This window comes from Penaeus vannamei, chromosome 23 (genome assembly GCF_042767895.1).
Source record: "Penaeus vannamei isolate JL-2024 chromosome 23, ASM4276789v1, whole genome shotgun sequence".
Lineage (NCBI taxonomy): Eukaryota > Metazoa > Arthropoda > Malacostraca > Decapoda > Penaeidae > Penaeus > Penaeus vannamei.
Genome location: NC_091571.1, coordinates 19,259,418 through 19,275,715, shown reverse-complemented (window position 1 = coordinate 19,275,715; position 16,298 = coordinate 19,259,418). Strand labels below are relative to the sequence as shown.

The window sequence follows — 16,298 nt, the reverse complement described above, 5'->3', positions numbered from 1 at the left end:
TTTCATGATAATTCCTCCATTATATGCAATAATGATGATAATTTTGACGGTGATGACAATGATAATGACAAAATAATGATAATAATGATAAAATCATAATTATAAGGATAATTTTGATAATTACTTCAATAATAGCAATAATCAACTCTATTTCAATAATTTTCAGACTAATAATGACAATAGAAAAAATAATAACATCATTATCATTGTCATTATAATTACTATTGTCATTATTATTTCTAAAATTATCATTATTCTAAAATTATCATTATTTTTATTGGTAATTATGATGATTTTAACATTAATTCAGGCAATTGTGATGATTTTCATGACAATTCCTTCATTATATGCAATTCTTCTTCTTCTCCAAGTTTTCCCGTTTTACATTACAGGGTCGCTGCAGCTATCCTCTTCCTCCAGGTTTCCCGGTTCAGTGCGTCTTCCTCTAATGCTTCTATCTCTTCTCAGCCAGTCCATCCATCTCAATTTCGGCCTTCCTTTTCGTTTTCTTGCTGGTGGTGTGATCTCTAGCACTCTGCGCTCAGCATACTCCTCGTCTTTTCTTTTCACATGACCAAACCACTTTAGTCGGGCTTTCCTGAACTGTTCCGTAATGTGCGTGATTCCCAATTTTTCTCGAATCACTTCATTCCTCACGTGATCTTTCAATGTGTGGCCACATGCCCATCTGCACATTTTCATTTCTGCCACTTCTAGTCTCTTGGTGTTACGGGTACTCAGGGGTACCGTTTCCATTGGATTACCAACATGTGGATCCTGCCTTTCACTTTCGATGGTATACTTTTGTCGCAGAGGATACCAGACATCTTCTTCCAGTTGTTCCATCCACATTGTATCCTTCGGTTTCCTTCTGCCCCGACTCCTCCATCTGTCTCAAGTGTATTTCCCAGGTACTTAAATGCCATTGTTTCTGGTAACTGTCTATGCAACATTTCCACACTCCCAGTTGATGTCCCATTCAGGCACATATACTCAGTCTTTGATCTTGAGATCTTCATTCCTCTTCTCTCCAGTGCATATCTCCACAGCTCCAGATCTTCTTCCAGCTCTCGCTTCTCTCTCGCACACAATACCACATCATCGGCAAACATCATATTCCAGGGGGCTTTCCATCTGCAATCTTTCGTGTGCGAGTCCATAATGATGGCAAATAGAAATGGACTCAACGCTGATCCTTGGTGTAATCCTTGTATTGGGAAGGATTGTGTAGTTCCCACTGCACACTTCACTTCAGTCACGCAACATTTATACATGTCTTTGACCACTCTTATGTATTTCTCAGGTACCCCTTTATCTCGCATGCACCAATAGAGCCCCTCTCTTGGTACCCTGTCATAGGCCTTCTCCAGGTCAATAAACACACCGTGTAATTCTTCCTGGCCCTCTCTGAATTTCTCTTGTAACTGCCTCAACACAAAGATGGCATCTGTTGTTGACTTGCCTTTCATGAAGCCAAACTGTTCCTCACTAATCTCCACGATGTTCCTTAATCGGCTCTCCTGCACTCTTTCATATAGTTTCATGCTGTGGCTCATGAGCTTGATGCCTCGGTTGTTACCACATTCCATGATGTCTCCTTTATTCTTGGAAATTGGTATTAAAGTGCTTTTCCGCCATTATTCAGGGATTTTCTCCTCCTCCATGATTTTGTTGAGTTCTTGCTTCAGATATTCAATTCCAGTAATTCCTAAGCTCTTCCACACCTCGACCGGTAGATTGTCTGGGCCCACTGCTTTGCCATTCTTCATCATCTTCATAGCATTCTCCACCTCCTCACTTGTGATCTCACTAGGCCTTTTCTCCACGACTCTCTGGGTCTCTTTCCTGCTTTTTCTAGGGTTCTCCTCATTCATCAGTTTGCTGAAATATTCTTGCCATCTCTTCAGTATCTCAGCATTTTCCACTAACACATTGCCCTTTTCATCCTTGGTCAGCTTTGTCTGGTAGATGTCTTTGAGTTCTTGTCTCTCTGCATCGCCATTCTCAGTGCCCGCTTCTGTCCATCGATGGTCCCCATGTCCTCATACAGCACTTGGTATGCTCTTGCCTTTGCCCTGGCAACACTCTTCTTTGCTTCTTTCTTTGCCAACTTGTATACTTCTTTATTCTCATCGTTATTCTCCATGTCTAAGATTTTCTTTGCTTCCTTCTTCCTCTTGAGGCTCTCCTGTACCTCATCATTCCACCACCATGTCTTTTTTCCAGGTTTGCACTTTCCTGATGTTCTCCCTAACAGTCTTTCTCCTAGCTTTCTCAGGTATTCCGTCACTTCCTCAAAGCTCCTATTTCCTTCCCTTTCACTCTGCTGTAGTTTGTCTCTTGCTGCTGCCACAAACTGGCTCTGCGTATCTTTGTCTGCCAATTTCCACCATTTTGTTCTTTGTACTCCTATTACTTTCCTCCTTGGTGTTACACTCATGCCCAGTGTACATACAAGTGGTCTGTGCTGGCTGGTTACACTCTCACCCAAGATCACCTTGCAGTCTTTTATGCTTCCTCTGTCACTCATTCTACACAAGATGTAATCAATTTTTGACTCTGCATCTCTGCTCTTATATGTTATCCTGTGTCTCTCTGCTTTCTTGAAGAAAGTGTTAACTATTCGAAGGCTGTGACTCATAGCAAAGTCAACCAACTGATCGCCTGCCACGTTGCTCGCTCCAACTCATATTCCAATGGTATCCTCCTTTCCTCTGTTGTTGCTTCCGCAGTGGCCGTTGAAGTCTCCTCCAATCCATAGCCTTTCACTCTCCGGTATTTCCCTCAGATCTTCCTCTAGGTCTTCCCAAAACTGCGTTTTCTCTTCTTCATCACAGCCCATTTGGGGTGCATAAGCACTCATGATGTTTACAATTTCTCCTTCAAGATCCACTTTCATCCAGATAATCCTGTCTGATCGCCTTTTCACACTCAAGACGCCTTTCTTGATGTCATCATTCAGGATAATACCAACTCCATTACGTTTTCCATTGCTCCCGTTGTAGAACAACTTGAAGCCATTTCCGATTTCCTTCGCCTTGCAGCCTTTCCATTTCGTCTCCTGGACAAACGTGATGTTAATCCTGCGCCTTTCCATCAGTTCCACTATCTCCTGTCCTCTTCCTGTCATACTCCCAACGTTCAAGGTGGCTATCCGAATTGTTGCCTTTACCTCCTCTACTCTCTTCCTCCTCCTCCTCTGAGCTATCTTCCTTAGCCGTATCCGCTCTTGATACGGTAGCTGTCGTCCATTTCTCACAAGTGTACGGCGATGTCCTTGCGCGTCGCTTGTGGGGAACGCCCTAGCCAGGTCTGGATTCTGATTTGCCTTACTCATTTGGTTGGAGCAAAGTTTTATGCCAGATGCCCGTCCTGACGCAACCCTCACCAATTTATCCGGGCTTGGGACCGGCACGTTTCCCAGACTGTGGAGGTTCTCCGAGGTTAACGACTTGAAAAGAACAAGCCTCAATGGGTGGTCTTCTAAACCGAGTAAACTCCCCGTCCAGTAATACGTGGCTGGTTTCCTTCATTTTATGCAATAATGATGATAATTATGATGATAATATCAATGATAATGACAATAATAATGATAATAATGATAAAATCATAATTATAATGATAATTTTGATAATTACTGCAATAATAGCAATAATCAACTCTACTCCAATAATTTTCAGACTAATAATGACAATAGAAATAATATCATTATCATTGTCATTATAATTATTACTATTGTCAATATTATTTCTAAAATTATCATTATTGCTATTATCATTATAAAAATAGTTATGATGATGAAAATAGCTATAATAATTAGCATAGTAATCATTATAACTGCAATAATGATGATAATAATGATAATCATGATGATAATGACTATAATGATAATAATCATAAGAATAATGACAGTAATGATAATAATGATGATAATAATTATTATCCAGTCCATTTATAATGAAATAAAGGCCAAGAGTAATAAAATCCAAGAATTCGAAAAAAAACGGCAAAATCTAGCGTAGAAACGTCGAAAAAAAACCTTTTCGCTTTTTATTGGTAATTATGAGGATTTTAACATTAATTCAGATAATTGTGATGATTTTCATGATAATTCCTTCATTATATGCAATAATGATGATAATTATGATGATAATGACAATGATAATGACAATAATAATGATAAAATCATAATTATAAGGATAATTTTGATAATTACTGCAATAATAACAATAATCAACTCTATTCCAATAATTTTCTGACTAATAATGACAATAGAAATAATAATAACATCATTATCATTGCCATTATAATTATTACTATTGTCATTATTAATTCTAAAATTATCATTATTGCCATTATCATTATAAAAATAGTTATGATGATGAAAATAGCTATAATAATTAGCATAATAATCATTATAACTGCAATAATGATGATCATAATGATAATCATGATGATAATGACTATAATGATAATCATAATAATGACAATAATGATAATAATGATAATTATTATCCAGTCCACTTATAATGAAATAAAGGCCAAAAGTAATAAAATCCCAAAAGTCGAAAAAACGGCAAAATCTAGCGTATTACAACCTTGTGAGAGAAACATCGAAAAAAAAACCTTTTCGCTTTTTATTGGTAATTATGAGGATATTAACATTAATTCAGGTAATTGTGATGATTTTGATGATAATTCCTTCATTATATGCAATAATGATAATTATGATGATATTGTAAATAAAGTAATAAAATCCCAAAAGTCGAAAAAACGGCAAAATCTAGCGTATTACAGCCTTTTGAGAGAAACGTCGAAAAAAAACGTTTCGCTTTTTATTGGTAATTATAAGGATTTTAACATTAATTCAGGTAATTGTGATGATTTTCATGATAATTCCTTCATTATATGCAATAATGAGGATAACTGTAGTGTACGGCTCCGTACGTCCCGACTCTAAGGATGATGTCATCTCCATGAACATCGGCCAAAGCAACACGACCCGCCAGAGACGAAGTCCCCGCCGTGTGCCACATGCGGTTATATCTCGCAGACGTATTTTTTCCTCCGCAGGCTTTCTTATTCATTTATTTTATTTTTACAAGTTCAACCACCAGTCAAGAAGGATAGAGTTGACTGTATGTTTGTAGTGATGAAATGAAAGTTATTTTTATAACCATGAACGTAATTCTAACCAAGTCTCACTATTTTTATGGCGTTGAAGTCGCCAAGCGACTTATTTATTTTTAAACCTGAATATTGTAAATATATTAAGGCTGAAATGCACAGTTCTTCCCACAACTATTCATTATCGGATTTTCTCCGTATCCTTTCCTTTATTTATTTTTTTTCTAATGTTCTTTCCTCTTGCCGACGTCTCCAAATTGTCGCGATAACCACCGAAGGAAGTGACGGTCGTTACCTAGCTTCTTTTTTGTTTTTTCCCTTCCCTCTCTCGTCTCGGTTGTTTGGATTGCCGAATTATCGGCTTGGTCTTCAGCCACTTCATTTGCCTATTTCCTTCTTTCGCGCCATGCCTGGGGCTTGGCTTGGGGGTTTCTTTCGGGGTATATAGACTAGTGGTTGAGGGAAGGAAAATAACTTCGGTCCTGACCTCTGTCCCGCACTTTGGTCCTTCGCGGTTACAATTTTACCTGTGTTGTGCTCTCGCTCGGATTTACCCTGGGATATACTTTGCGCACGGATTTACCAGGATTGCTGAGTATCTCCTCAAAGCTAAGTGACATGGTTGTGTGTAGGAGACGACTGGTCTCTTTTGGACTTTAGCGTGACATGCTGCATTATTATCTGCAGGGTGCACCCTTTCGTGAAGTCCCATAACATTTTTGCGTATTTCCCAGTGTTTGAGAGCATTAGGACCAAGTGATTTAAAGGAACACTGCTTGAGGATCCGTACCTCCAGTGTAATCATTTTTATAACTAAGTTATTACTTAGTTTCTTTTCATTCCTGCCTGAGGATCCGTACCTCCTGGAATAAAGATCTTTTTCAGTACCTTTACGTACTTTATCGTTGATTGTTTTGTTTCGCTTAATGCGTGTTTGTTGATTTCTGCTTGATCTTGTTGGTGATCAAGCAGCCCTTTGTGATTGTACCTTCAGGGTGACTCTCCCTTTTTATGACTTAAGTTAATACTTCGTTTTATTTCGTTCGTACTTGAGGATTCATATCTCCTGTACATTTATTTTACAACCAAGTTAATTCATGTTACTTTCGTCCCTGCTTGAGGATTCGTACCTCTGGGGATAAAGATCTTTATCAAGATCTTTTTTTCGTAATTGTTTGATATAGGTTTCTGTTGATCTCTGCCTGACCTTGTGGGTGATCAGGCAGACTTTGTTGCTCCGTATCTCCTGATAAAGAGCCTTTATCACATGATATGTGATTTTTGTTGTTGTTGTCGTTTGTTGTTTCGGCTGATTCCTGTCTGACCTTGTGGGTGTTCAGGCAGTCTTCGTGAATAGTCCCTTCCTTGACTTTTTCAGCCTTCTTATTAATTTATTTCTTAATTCTTATGCACACAAGTACTCTTATTAGGTATCCGTCAGCATTAGCTTTGGTTTAACAGTTAGCATCCATTTGGGTTGGATGTTAACAATTTAACGTAATTTAGGGACTTGGATGTTTTTATGCTGACCCCCTAATAACAGTACTTCTGGAGTTGGGACGTCAACTTAGGGAGGACATTTTTATATTTCGTGGTAAGTTTTATCTGGTGTTAATTTCTCGTGCATCACCTCCGCTGTGATAAATCGGTGATGCACACACCTTTGTCTACCTTTCCATGACTGAAAATGCCTGTACCCTAGTGAGTGCAACTTGCTCCTTAAATAAACATCATACCATCTTAGAGCTTTTACTCAATTCCAGTCAGGACATAAATTGCTCTTATTTACCACCACTGAAGTTCTGGTTCTGACCAAGATTAGATGCATAAAATCTTTCTCTGACTCGGGTCTCCTAAACAGCATATTGCTGGTTGCTCTGATATCCCGCAACCCTTGAAAGGCTGTAAAAAGGCTAGTCAAATCAGAGAATATTAAGCTGATATTAAAAGAACAGATCAATTTTGCTATACCTGGGTTCCCGCTCCCAGCAGGCAGATGCTCAAACCGAAGGGAAGAAGAAGTGTATGATCTTGCTTTTTTCTTCCAAACACGTCCACGCAGACGCTCAGCCTACGCTATCTCCCTTTTCACATCTACACACTTACACATCCAACATTCAATACACGCATCCTGTACTTTCCTTCCACCCTTCTCTGATACAACGCCTACACCCACTTACACAACACACACGGTTCCCGAACCTACTAATCGGGTGGTAGCAGCGTGCCGCAGGCCTGGAACCTTACATCTGTTCACTGCAGACGAATCTTTTCCCTTGAGCAAAAACTCCATATTCTCGGTTGAGCCCGGACTCAACCAGACAACTTAAGTCTACTGGGTCTACGCCCCGCTACAATAATTATGATGATAATGACAATGATAATGACAATAATAATGATAATGATAAAATCATAATTATAAGGATAATAATGATAATTACTGCAATAATAGCAATAATCAACTCTATTCCAATAATTTTCAGACTAATAATGACAAAAGAAAACAAAAATAACATCATTATCATTGGCATTATAATTATTACTATTGTAATAATTATAATAATTATGATAGCAATAATTATCATTATTGCTATTATCATTATAAAAATAATTATGATGATGAAAATAGCTATAATAATTAGCATAATAATCATTATAACTGATATAGTGATGATAATAATAATGATAATCATGATGATAATAACTATAATGATAATAATCATAAGAATAATGACAGTAATGACAATAATGATGATATAATCCAGTCCCTTTATAATGAAATTAAGGCCAAAAGTAATAAAATCCCCAAAGTCGAAAAAACAGAAAAATCTTATGAGAAACGTCGAAAAAAAAACTTTATCGCTTTTTATTGGTAATTATGAGGATTTTAACATTAATTCAGGTAATTGTGATGATTTTCATGATAATTCCTTCATTATATGCAATAATGATGATAATAATGATGATAATTACAATGATAATGACAATAATAATGATAATGATAAAATCATAATTATAAGGATAATTTTGATAATTACTGCAATAATAACAATAATCAACTCTATTCCAATAATTTTCAGACTAATAATGACAATAGAAATAATAATAACATCATTATCATTGTCATTATAATTATTATTATTGTCAATTTCTAAAATTATCATTATAAAAATAGTTATGATGATGAAAGTAGCTATAATAATAAGCATAATAATAATTATAACTGCAATAATGATAATAATGATGGTAATCATGATGATAATGACTATAATGATAATCATATGAATAATGACAGTAATGATAATAATGATGATAATAATTATTATCCAGTCCATTTATAATGAAATAAAGGCCAAAAGTAATAAAATCCCATAAGTCGAAAAAACGGCAAAATCTAGCGTAATACAGCCTTTTGAGAGAAACACCGAAAAAAAAACTTTTCGCTTTTTATTGGTAAATATGAGGATTTTAACATTAATTCAGGTAATTATGATAATTTTCATGATAATTCCTTCATTATATGCAATTATGATGATAATTATGATGATAATGACAATGATAGTGACAATAATAATGATAATAATGATAAAATCATGATTATAATGATAATTTTGATAATTACTGCAATAATAGCAATAATCAACTCTATTCCAATAATTACCAGACTAATAATGACAATAGAAATAATAATATCATTATCATTGTCATTATAATTATTACTATTGTCATTACTATTTCTAAAATTATCATTATTGCTATTATCATTATAAAAATAATTATGATGAGGAAAATAGTTATAATAAATAGCATAGTAATCATTATAACTGCAATAATGATGATAATAATGATGATAATCATGAGGATAATGACTATAATGATAATAATCATAAGAATAATGTCAATAATGATAATAATAATGATAATAATTATTATCCAGTCCATTTAAAATGAAATAAAGGCCAAACGGCACAGCCTTTTGCGAGAAACTTAACGCTTTTTATTGGTAATTGTGAGGATTTTAACATTAATTCAGGTAATTGTGATGATTTTCATGATAATTCCTTCATTATATGCAATAATGATGATAATCATGATGATAATGACAATGATAATGACAATAATAATGATAATGATAAAATCATAATCATAAGGATAATTTTGATAATTACTGCAATAATAGCAATAATCAACACTATTCCAATAATTTTCTGACTAATAATGACAATAGGAATAATAATAACACCATTATCATTGACATAATTATTACTATTGTCATTATTATTTCTAAAATTTTCATTATTGCTATTATCATTATAAAAATAGTTATGATGATGAAAATAGCTATAATAATTAGCATAGTAACCATTATAACTGCAATAATGATGATAATAATGATGATAATCATGATGGTAATGGCTATAATGATAATAATCCCAAGAAAAATGACAGTAATGATAATAATGATCATAATAATTATTATCCAGTCCATTTATAATGAATTAAAGGCCTAAATTAATAAAATCCCAAAATTTTACAATATAGGCGTATTACAGCCTTTTGCGAGAAACGTCGAAAAAAACTAAAAATAATTAGCATAGTAACCATTATAACTGCAATAATGATGATAATAATGATAATAATCTTGATGATAAGGACTATAATGATAATAATCATAAGACTAATGACAGTAATGATAAAAATTATTATCCAGGCCATTTATAATGAAATAAAGGTCAAAAGTAATAAAATCCCACAATTCGAAAAACGGCAAAATCTAGCGTATTACATCCTTTTGAGAGAAACGTCGAAAAAACCTTTTCGCTTTATATTGGCAATTATGATAATTTTAACATTAATTCAGGTAATTGTGATGATTTTCATGATAATTCCTTCATTATATGCAATAATGATGATTATGATGATAATGACAATGATAATGACAATAATAATGATAATAATGATAAATTCATAATTATAAGGATTATAATGATAAAATCATAATTATAATCATAGTTTTGATAATTACTGCAATAATAGCAATAATCAACTCTATTCCAATAATTTTCAAACTAATAAGGACAATAGGAATGATAAAAACATCATTATCAATGTCATTGTAACTATTACTATAGTCATTATTAGTTCTAAAATTATCATTATTGCAAATATCATTTTAAAAATACTTATGATGATGAAAGAGCTATAATAATTTGCATAATAATCATTATAACTGCTATAATGATGATAATAATGATAATCATGATGATAATGACTATAATGATGATAATCATAAGAATGATGACAATAATGTTAATGATGATAATAAATATTATCCAGTCCATTTATAATGAAATAAAGGCCAAAAGTAATAAAATCCCAAAAGTCGAAAAACGGCAAAATCTCGCGTATTACAGCCTTATGAGAGAAACGTCGAAAAAAAACTTTTTCGCTTTTTATTGGTAATTATGAGGATATTAACCATAATTCAGGTAATTGTGATGATTTTCATGATAGTTCCTTCATTATATACAATAATGATGATAATTATGATGATAATGATAATGATAATAATGATAAAATCATAATTGTAAGGATAATTTTGATGATTACTGCAATAATAGCAATAATCAACTCTATTCAGATAATTTTCAGACTAATAATGACAATAGAATTAAAAATGACATCATTATCATTGTCATTATAATTATTACTATTGTCATTATTTCTAAAATTATCATTATTGCTATTATCATTATAAAAATAGTTATGATGATGAAAATAGCTATAATAATTAGCAAAATAATCATTATAACTGCAATAATGATGATAATAATAATGATAATCATGATGGTAATGACTATAATGATAATCATAAGAATAATGACAGTAATGATAATAATGAGGATAATAATTATCATCCAGTCCATTTATAATGAAATAAAGGCCAAAAGTAATAAAATCCCAAAAGTCGTAAAAAACGGCAAAATAGAGCGTATTACAGCCATCTGAGAGAAACGTCTAAAAAAGCCCTTTTTTTTATTGGTAATTATAAGGATTTTAACATTAATTCAGGTAATTGTGATGATTTTCATGATAATTCCTTCATTATTTGCAATAATGATGATAATTATGATGATAATGACAATGATAATGACTAATAATTATAATAATGATAAAATCATAATTATAAGGACAATTTTGATAATTACTGCAATAATAGCAATAATCAACTCTATTCCAATATTTTTCTGACTAATAATGACAATAGAAATAATAATAACATCATTATCATTGTCATTATAATTATTAATATTGTTATTATTATTTCTAAAATTATCATTATTGCTATTATCATTATAAAAATAGTTATGATGATGAAAGTAGGTATAATAATTAGCATAATAATCATTATAACTGCAATAATGATGATAATAATGATGATAATCATGATTATAATCATGATGATAATGACTATAATGATAATAATCATGATGATAATGACTATAATGATAATAATCATAAGAATAATGAGAGTAATGATAATAATGATGATAATAATTATTATCTAGTCCATTTATAATGAAATAAAGGCCAAAAGTAATAAAATCCCATAAGTCGAAAAAACAGCAAAACCGAGCGTATTACAGCCTTTTCGGAGAAACGTCGAAAAAAACCCTTTTCGCTTTTTATTGGTAATTATGAGGATTTTAACATTAATTCAGATAATTGTGATGATTTTCATGATAATTCCTTCATTATATGCAATAATGATAATAATTATGATGATAATGACAAAGATAATGACAATAATAATGATAATAATGATATAATTATAACGATAAATATAATTACTGCAATAATAGCAATAATCAACTCTATTCCCATAATTTTCAGACTAATAATGAGAATTGAAATAATAATAACATCATTATCATTGTCATTATAATTATTAATATTGTAAATTTCTAAAATTATCATTATATCTATTATCATTGTAAAAATAGTTATGATGTTGAAAATAGCTATAATAATTAGCATAATAATCATTATAACTGCAATAATGAGGATAAAAATGAGGATAATCATGATGGTAATGACTATAAGGATAATCATAAGAATAATGACAGTAATGATAATAATGATGATAATAATTATTATCCAGTCCATTTATAATGAAATAAAGGCCAAAAGTAATAAAATCCCAGAAGTCGAAAAAACGGCAAAATCTAGCGTATTACAGCCTTTTTAGAGAAACGTCGAAAAATTTTTTTTTCCTTTTTTATAAGTAATTATGAGGATTTTAACATTAATTCAGGTAATTGTGATGATTTTCATGATAATTCCTACATTATATGCAATAATGATGATGATTATGATGATAATGACAATGATAATGACAATAATAATGATAATAATTATAAAATCATAATTAAAATAATTTTGATAATTACTGCAATAATAGCAGTAATCAACTCTATTCCAATAATTTTCAGACTAATAATGACAATAGAAATAATAATAACATCATTATCATTGGCATTATAATTATTAATATTGTCATTATTATTTCTAAAATTATCATTATTGCTATTATCATTATAAAAATAGTTAGGATGATGAAAATAGCTATATTAATTAGCATAATAATCATTATAACTGTAATAATGATGATAATCATGATAATCATGATGATAATGACTATAATGATAATAATCATAAGAATAATGAGAGTAATGATAATAATGATGATAATAATTATTATCCAGTGCATTTATTATGAAATAAAGGCCAAAAGTAATAAAATCCCAAAAATCGAAAAAATGGCAAAATCTAGCGTATTGCAGCCTTTTGAGAGAAACCTCGAAAAAAAACCTTTTCGCTTTTTATTGGTAATTATGAGGATTTTAACATTAATTCAGGTAATTGTGATGATTTTCATGATAATTCCTTTATTATATGCAATAATGATGATAATTATGATGATAATGACAATGATAATGACAATAATACTTATAATAATAATAATAAAATCATAATTATAATGATATTTTTGACAATCACTGCAATAATAGCAATAATCAACTCTATTCCAATAATTTTCAGACTAATAATGACAAAAGAAATAATAATAACATCATTATCATTGCCATTATAATTATTGCTATTGTCATTATTATTTCTAAAATTATCATTATTGTTATTATCATTATAAAAATAGTTATGATGATGAAAATAGTTATAATAATTAGCATAATAATCATTATAACTGCAATAATGAGGATAATAATGATGATGATAATGACTATAATGATAATAATCCTAAGAATAATGATAGTAATGATAATAATGATGATAATAATCATTATCCAGTCCATTTATAATGAAATAAAGGCCAAAAGTAATAAAATCCCAAAAGTCGAAAAAAACGGCAAAATCTAGCGCATACAGCCTTTTGAAAGAAACGTCAAAAAAAAAAAAACTTTTCGGCTTTTATTGGTAATTATGAGGATTTTAACATTAATTCGGGGAACTGTGTTGATTTTCATGATAATTCCTACATTATATGCAATAATGATAATAATTATGATGATAATTATGATGATAATGACAATAATAATGATAATAATGATACAATCATAATTATAAGGATAATTTTGATAATTACTGCAATAATAGCAATCATCAACTCTATTCCAATAATTTTCTGACTAATAATGACAATAGAAATATCAATATCACTGTCATTATAATTATTACTATTGTCATTATTATTTCTAAAATTATCATTATTGCTATTATCATTATAAAAATAGCTATGATGATGAAAATAGCTATAATAATTGGCATATTAATCATTATAACCTTAATAATGATGATAATAATGATGATAATGATGATAGTAATGACTATAATGATAATAATCATAAGAATAATGACAGTAATGATAATAATGATGATAATTGTTATTGCAATAATAGCAATAATTAACTCTATTCCAATAGTTTTCATAATGATAATAACAATAATAAGCACGTTTCCTTAAGAATAAAAAAGAAGAAAGAAAGAAACAAAGAAAAAGAAAAGAAAAGAAAAAGTCCACAAATTAGACTTATCACCATTCTTTATGTTTTTCTGTTGAATTATTTGCACGGAAATTAGAAAACGGGGAATGATTTTTTTTTTTTTCTCTCTCTCTCTTGCATCCTCTGAACTTCATATACGTAATCATAAGTAAGCATTGTTGTTTTCTGATCGCTGTTTGGCATATGATATGATGAGATTATCACCACTATCATAATTGTTATCATGACTAGTAGTATTGTTATTATTACAAGTAATATTGTTTTAACAGCATTATTGTTTATATTGTTATCACGACTATTATTAGTTAATATTATGTCAGTGATGTTTTATGTGTCATAACAGTAGTAGTGGTATTTGTCATAACAGCAGTAATATTATCATAATGATGCAATTCTGTTAATGAAAGTAATAATAATGATAATAATAAATGTTTATCTATATATACAAGTTTCTCCTATATAGTCTCAGAATCCTTGTTTTCTTACGTATACTGCATTCAAAGAAAACAGTGATCTTTCTCTCATGTTCTATTTCTTTTTTTTCTCTCTCTCTTGTTCTTCTAATTCTCGTGTCTTTCTTTTAATAGATCTCTATATTTTAATTTAAAAATACCTTAAAGTATTCAGGATGTGTTAATGGTAATTAATATTTTGCCACAGAAACATAGGCTTATTCATATGATACCTGTGGTTGTTAAAATTGTATGTATATTTATCTGTATCTATATTTATCAATCAATCAATCATTCTAAGGACTAAATGACCAAGATATTACACATCTTGCATTGGAAGATATGACAACGTGACACTACTGAGTCAACACACCAAAATGTTTAGTTTGTAGGAAAATTGTGTGTGTTTTGAATACTTGCAAGTGTACTTCATTAATTTTGCTTCGTTGTCATTTTCCTTGTCTTTGGCAATTTGATTAATACCTTTTTGCTTTCTGTGTAATGAACTCTTCAAATCCCTTTAGCTTGTTTCTATTTTTGTTTGGACAATTGATGGCAACATATCTATTTACTAACTTCTGCGTTTAAAATGAATAAGCCCCGATGCCCAAGCTGTACCAAGAAAAAGAAAGCGATTTCGCCTCAGATTGCGTTAGAATTGCAGGCGTAAGGCTTTTATCATAATTCTGATACCTGTAATAAGAAAGTGGAGAAATGTGAACGAGGTTGGGCCAATTATAATTTTAACGGTTGGCTGAAAGTGTACATAGTTTTTAGAATGTATCAACTGCGCGCCTGTCATTTTGGTGCTAAAATTGGTGTCGGATATGTTTTACAATACAGTGAAAGGATAAGAGTTGCTATGGCAATAAGATTTTCAGGTGATATTGTCAAACTTCATTAATTTCTTCCAGCTCGAGTCTAGATTGAAATGTACGTGTAGGTCGTTATGAAACAGGAACAATCAGCTCTCATGATTGGAGAAACATGAGAGGCAGTAAAGAAACACACAGTACAAAAAATCAGCATTTTAAAGTAGGCTGTAACAACTACCTTTACAATTATGTCTCGAAGAGACGTGTTAGAGAGGAGCCACTGCCACCACCCACTTAGTTGGCGTGTGTATATATGGGAACGTGTGTATATACAAGAAGAATGATAGTATAGAAGACGGATGTGGGGAAAGGAGAGAAAGAGTGTAAATGCAGTATGTGTGTGTAGTGAATATATATGGTACGAGTTCACCGAGGTTGGTAAGCGTGAATTGAGGCGAAGAGAGGCGTATGCAGAGAGATTAACCTAACGCAACTAAGCAGATACCCACTTTGATAAAATAAGTAAAAAGAAATAAAACTTGTGCCATTGGAGCTAGGTAGCTGGGTTGTCAACTACCCTTTTAGCATTCTCTTTCTATCATTGTCAAATTCGGGCGTTTGAATAGTTAAACGAATTTATAAAACACAAGAAAACAAACGATGTAGTAAAATGACACTAAAATACGAACATTAAATGAAACGAAAACAATAAAACAAATCATGAAATAAGGTAAAATCCAATCCAATCAAATGAACAGTAAAAGTAAAGCAAAAGGAACTTGAACCATCAATAGAACGGTAAAACAGAACAGAACACTGTA

General features: G+C 31.3%; 2 protein-coding genes across 2 annotated transcripts; both read right to left on the bottom strand.

Annotated features, from left to right (window-relative positions):
* Positions 1-1,637: 1,637 nt before the first annotated feature.
* Positions 1,638-2,641, bottom strand: LOC138865950 (uncharacterized). The gene is made up of 2 exons (XM_070137438.1): positions 2,012-2,641; positions 1,638-1,961 (listed from the first exon to the last, which is right to left on the bottom strand). Exons 1-2 carry the CDS (start codon positions 2,639-2,641, stop codon positions 1,638-1,640), a joined length of 954 nt encoding a protein of 317 aa, XP_069993539.1.
* A 45-nt stretch (positions 2,642-2,686) lies between these two features.
* On the bottom strand, positions 2,687-5,036 carry LOC138865949 (craniofacial development protein 2-like). The gene is made up of 2 exons (XM_070137437.1): positions 4,956-5,036; positions 2,687-3,451 (listed from the first exon to the last, which is right to left on the bottom strand). The coding sequence occupies exons 1-2, from the start codon at positions 5,034-5,036 to the stop codon at positions 2,687-2,689; spliced, it is 846 nt and encodes a 281-aa protein (XP_069993538.1).
* Between the last annotated feature and the right edge of the window lie 11,262 nt (positions 5,037-16,298).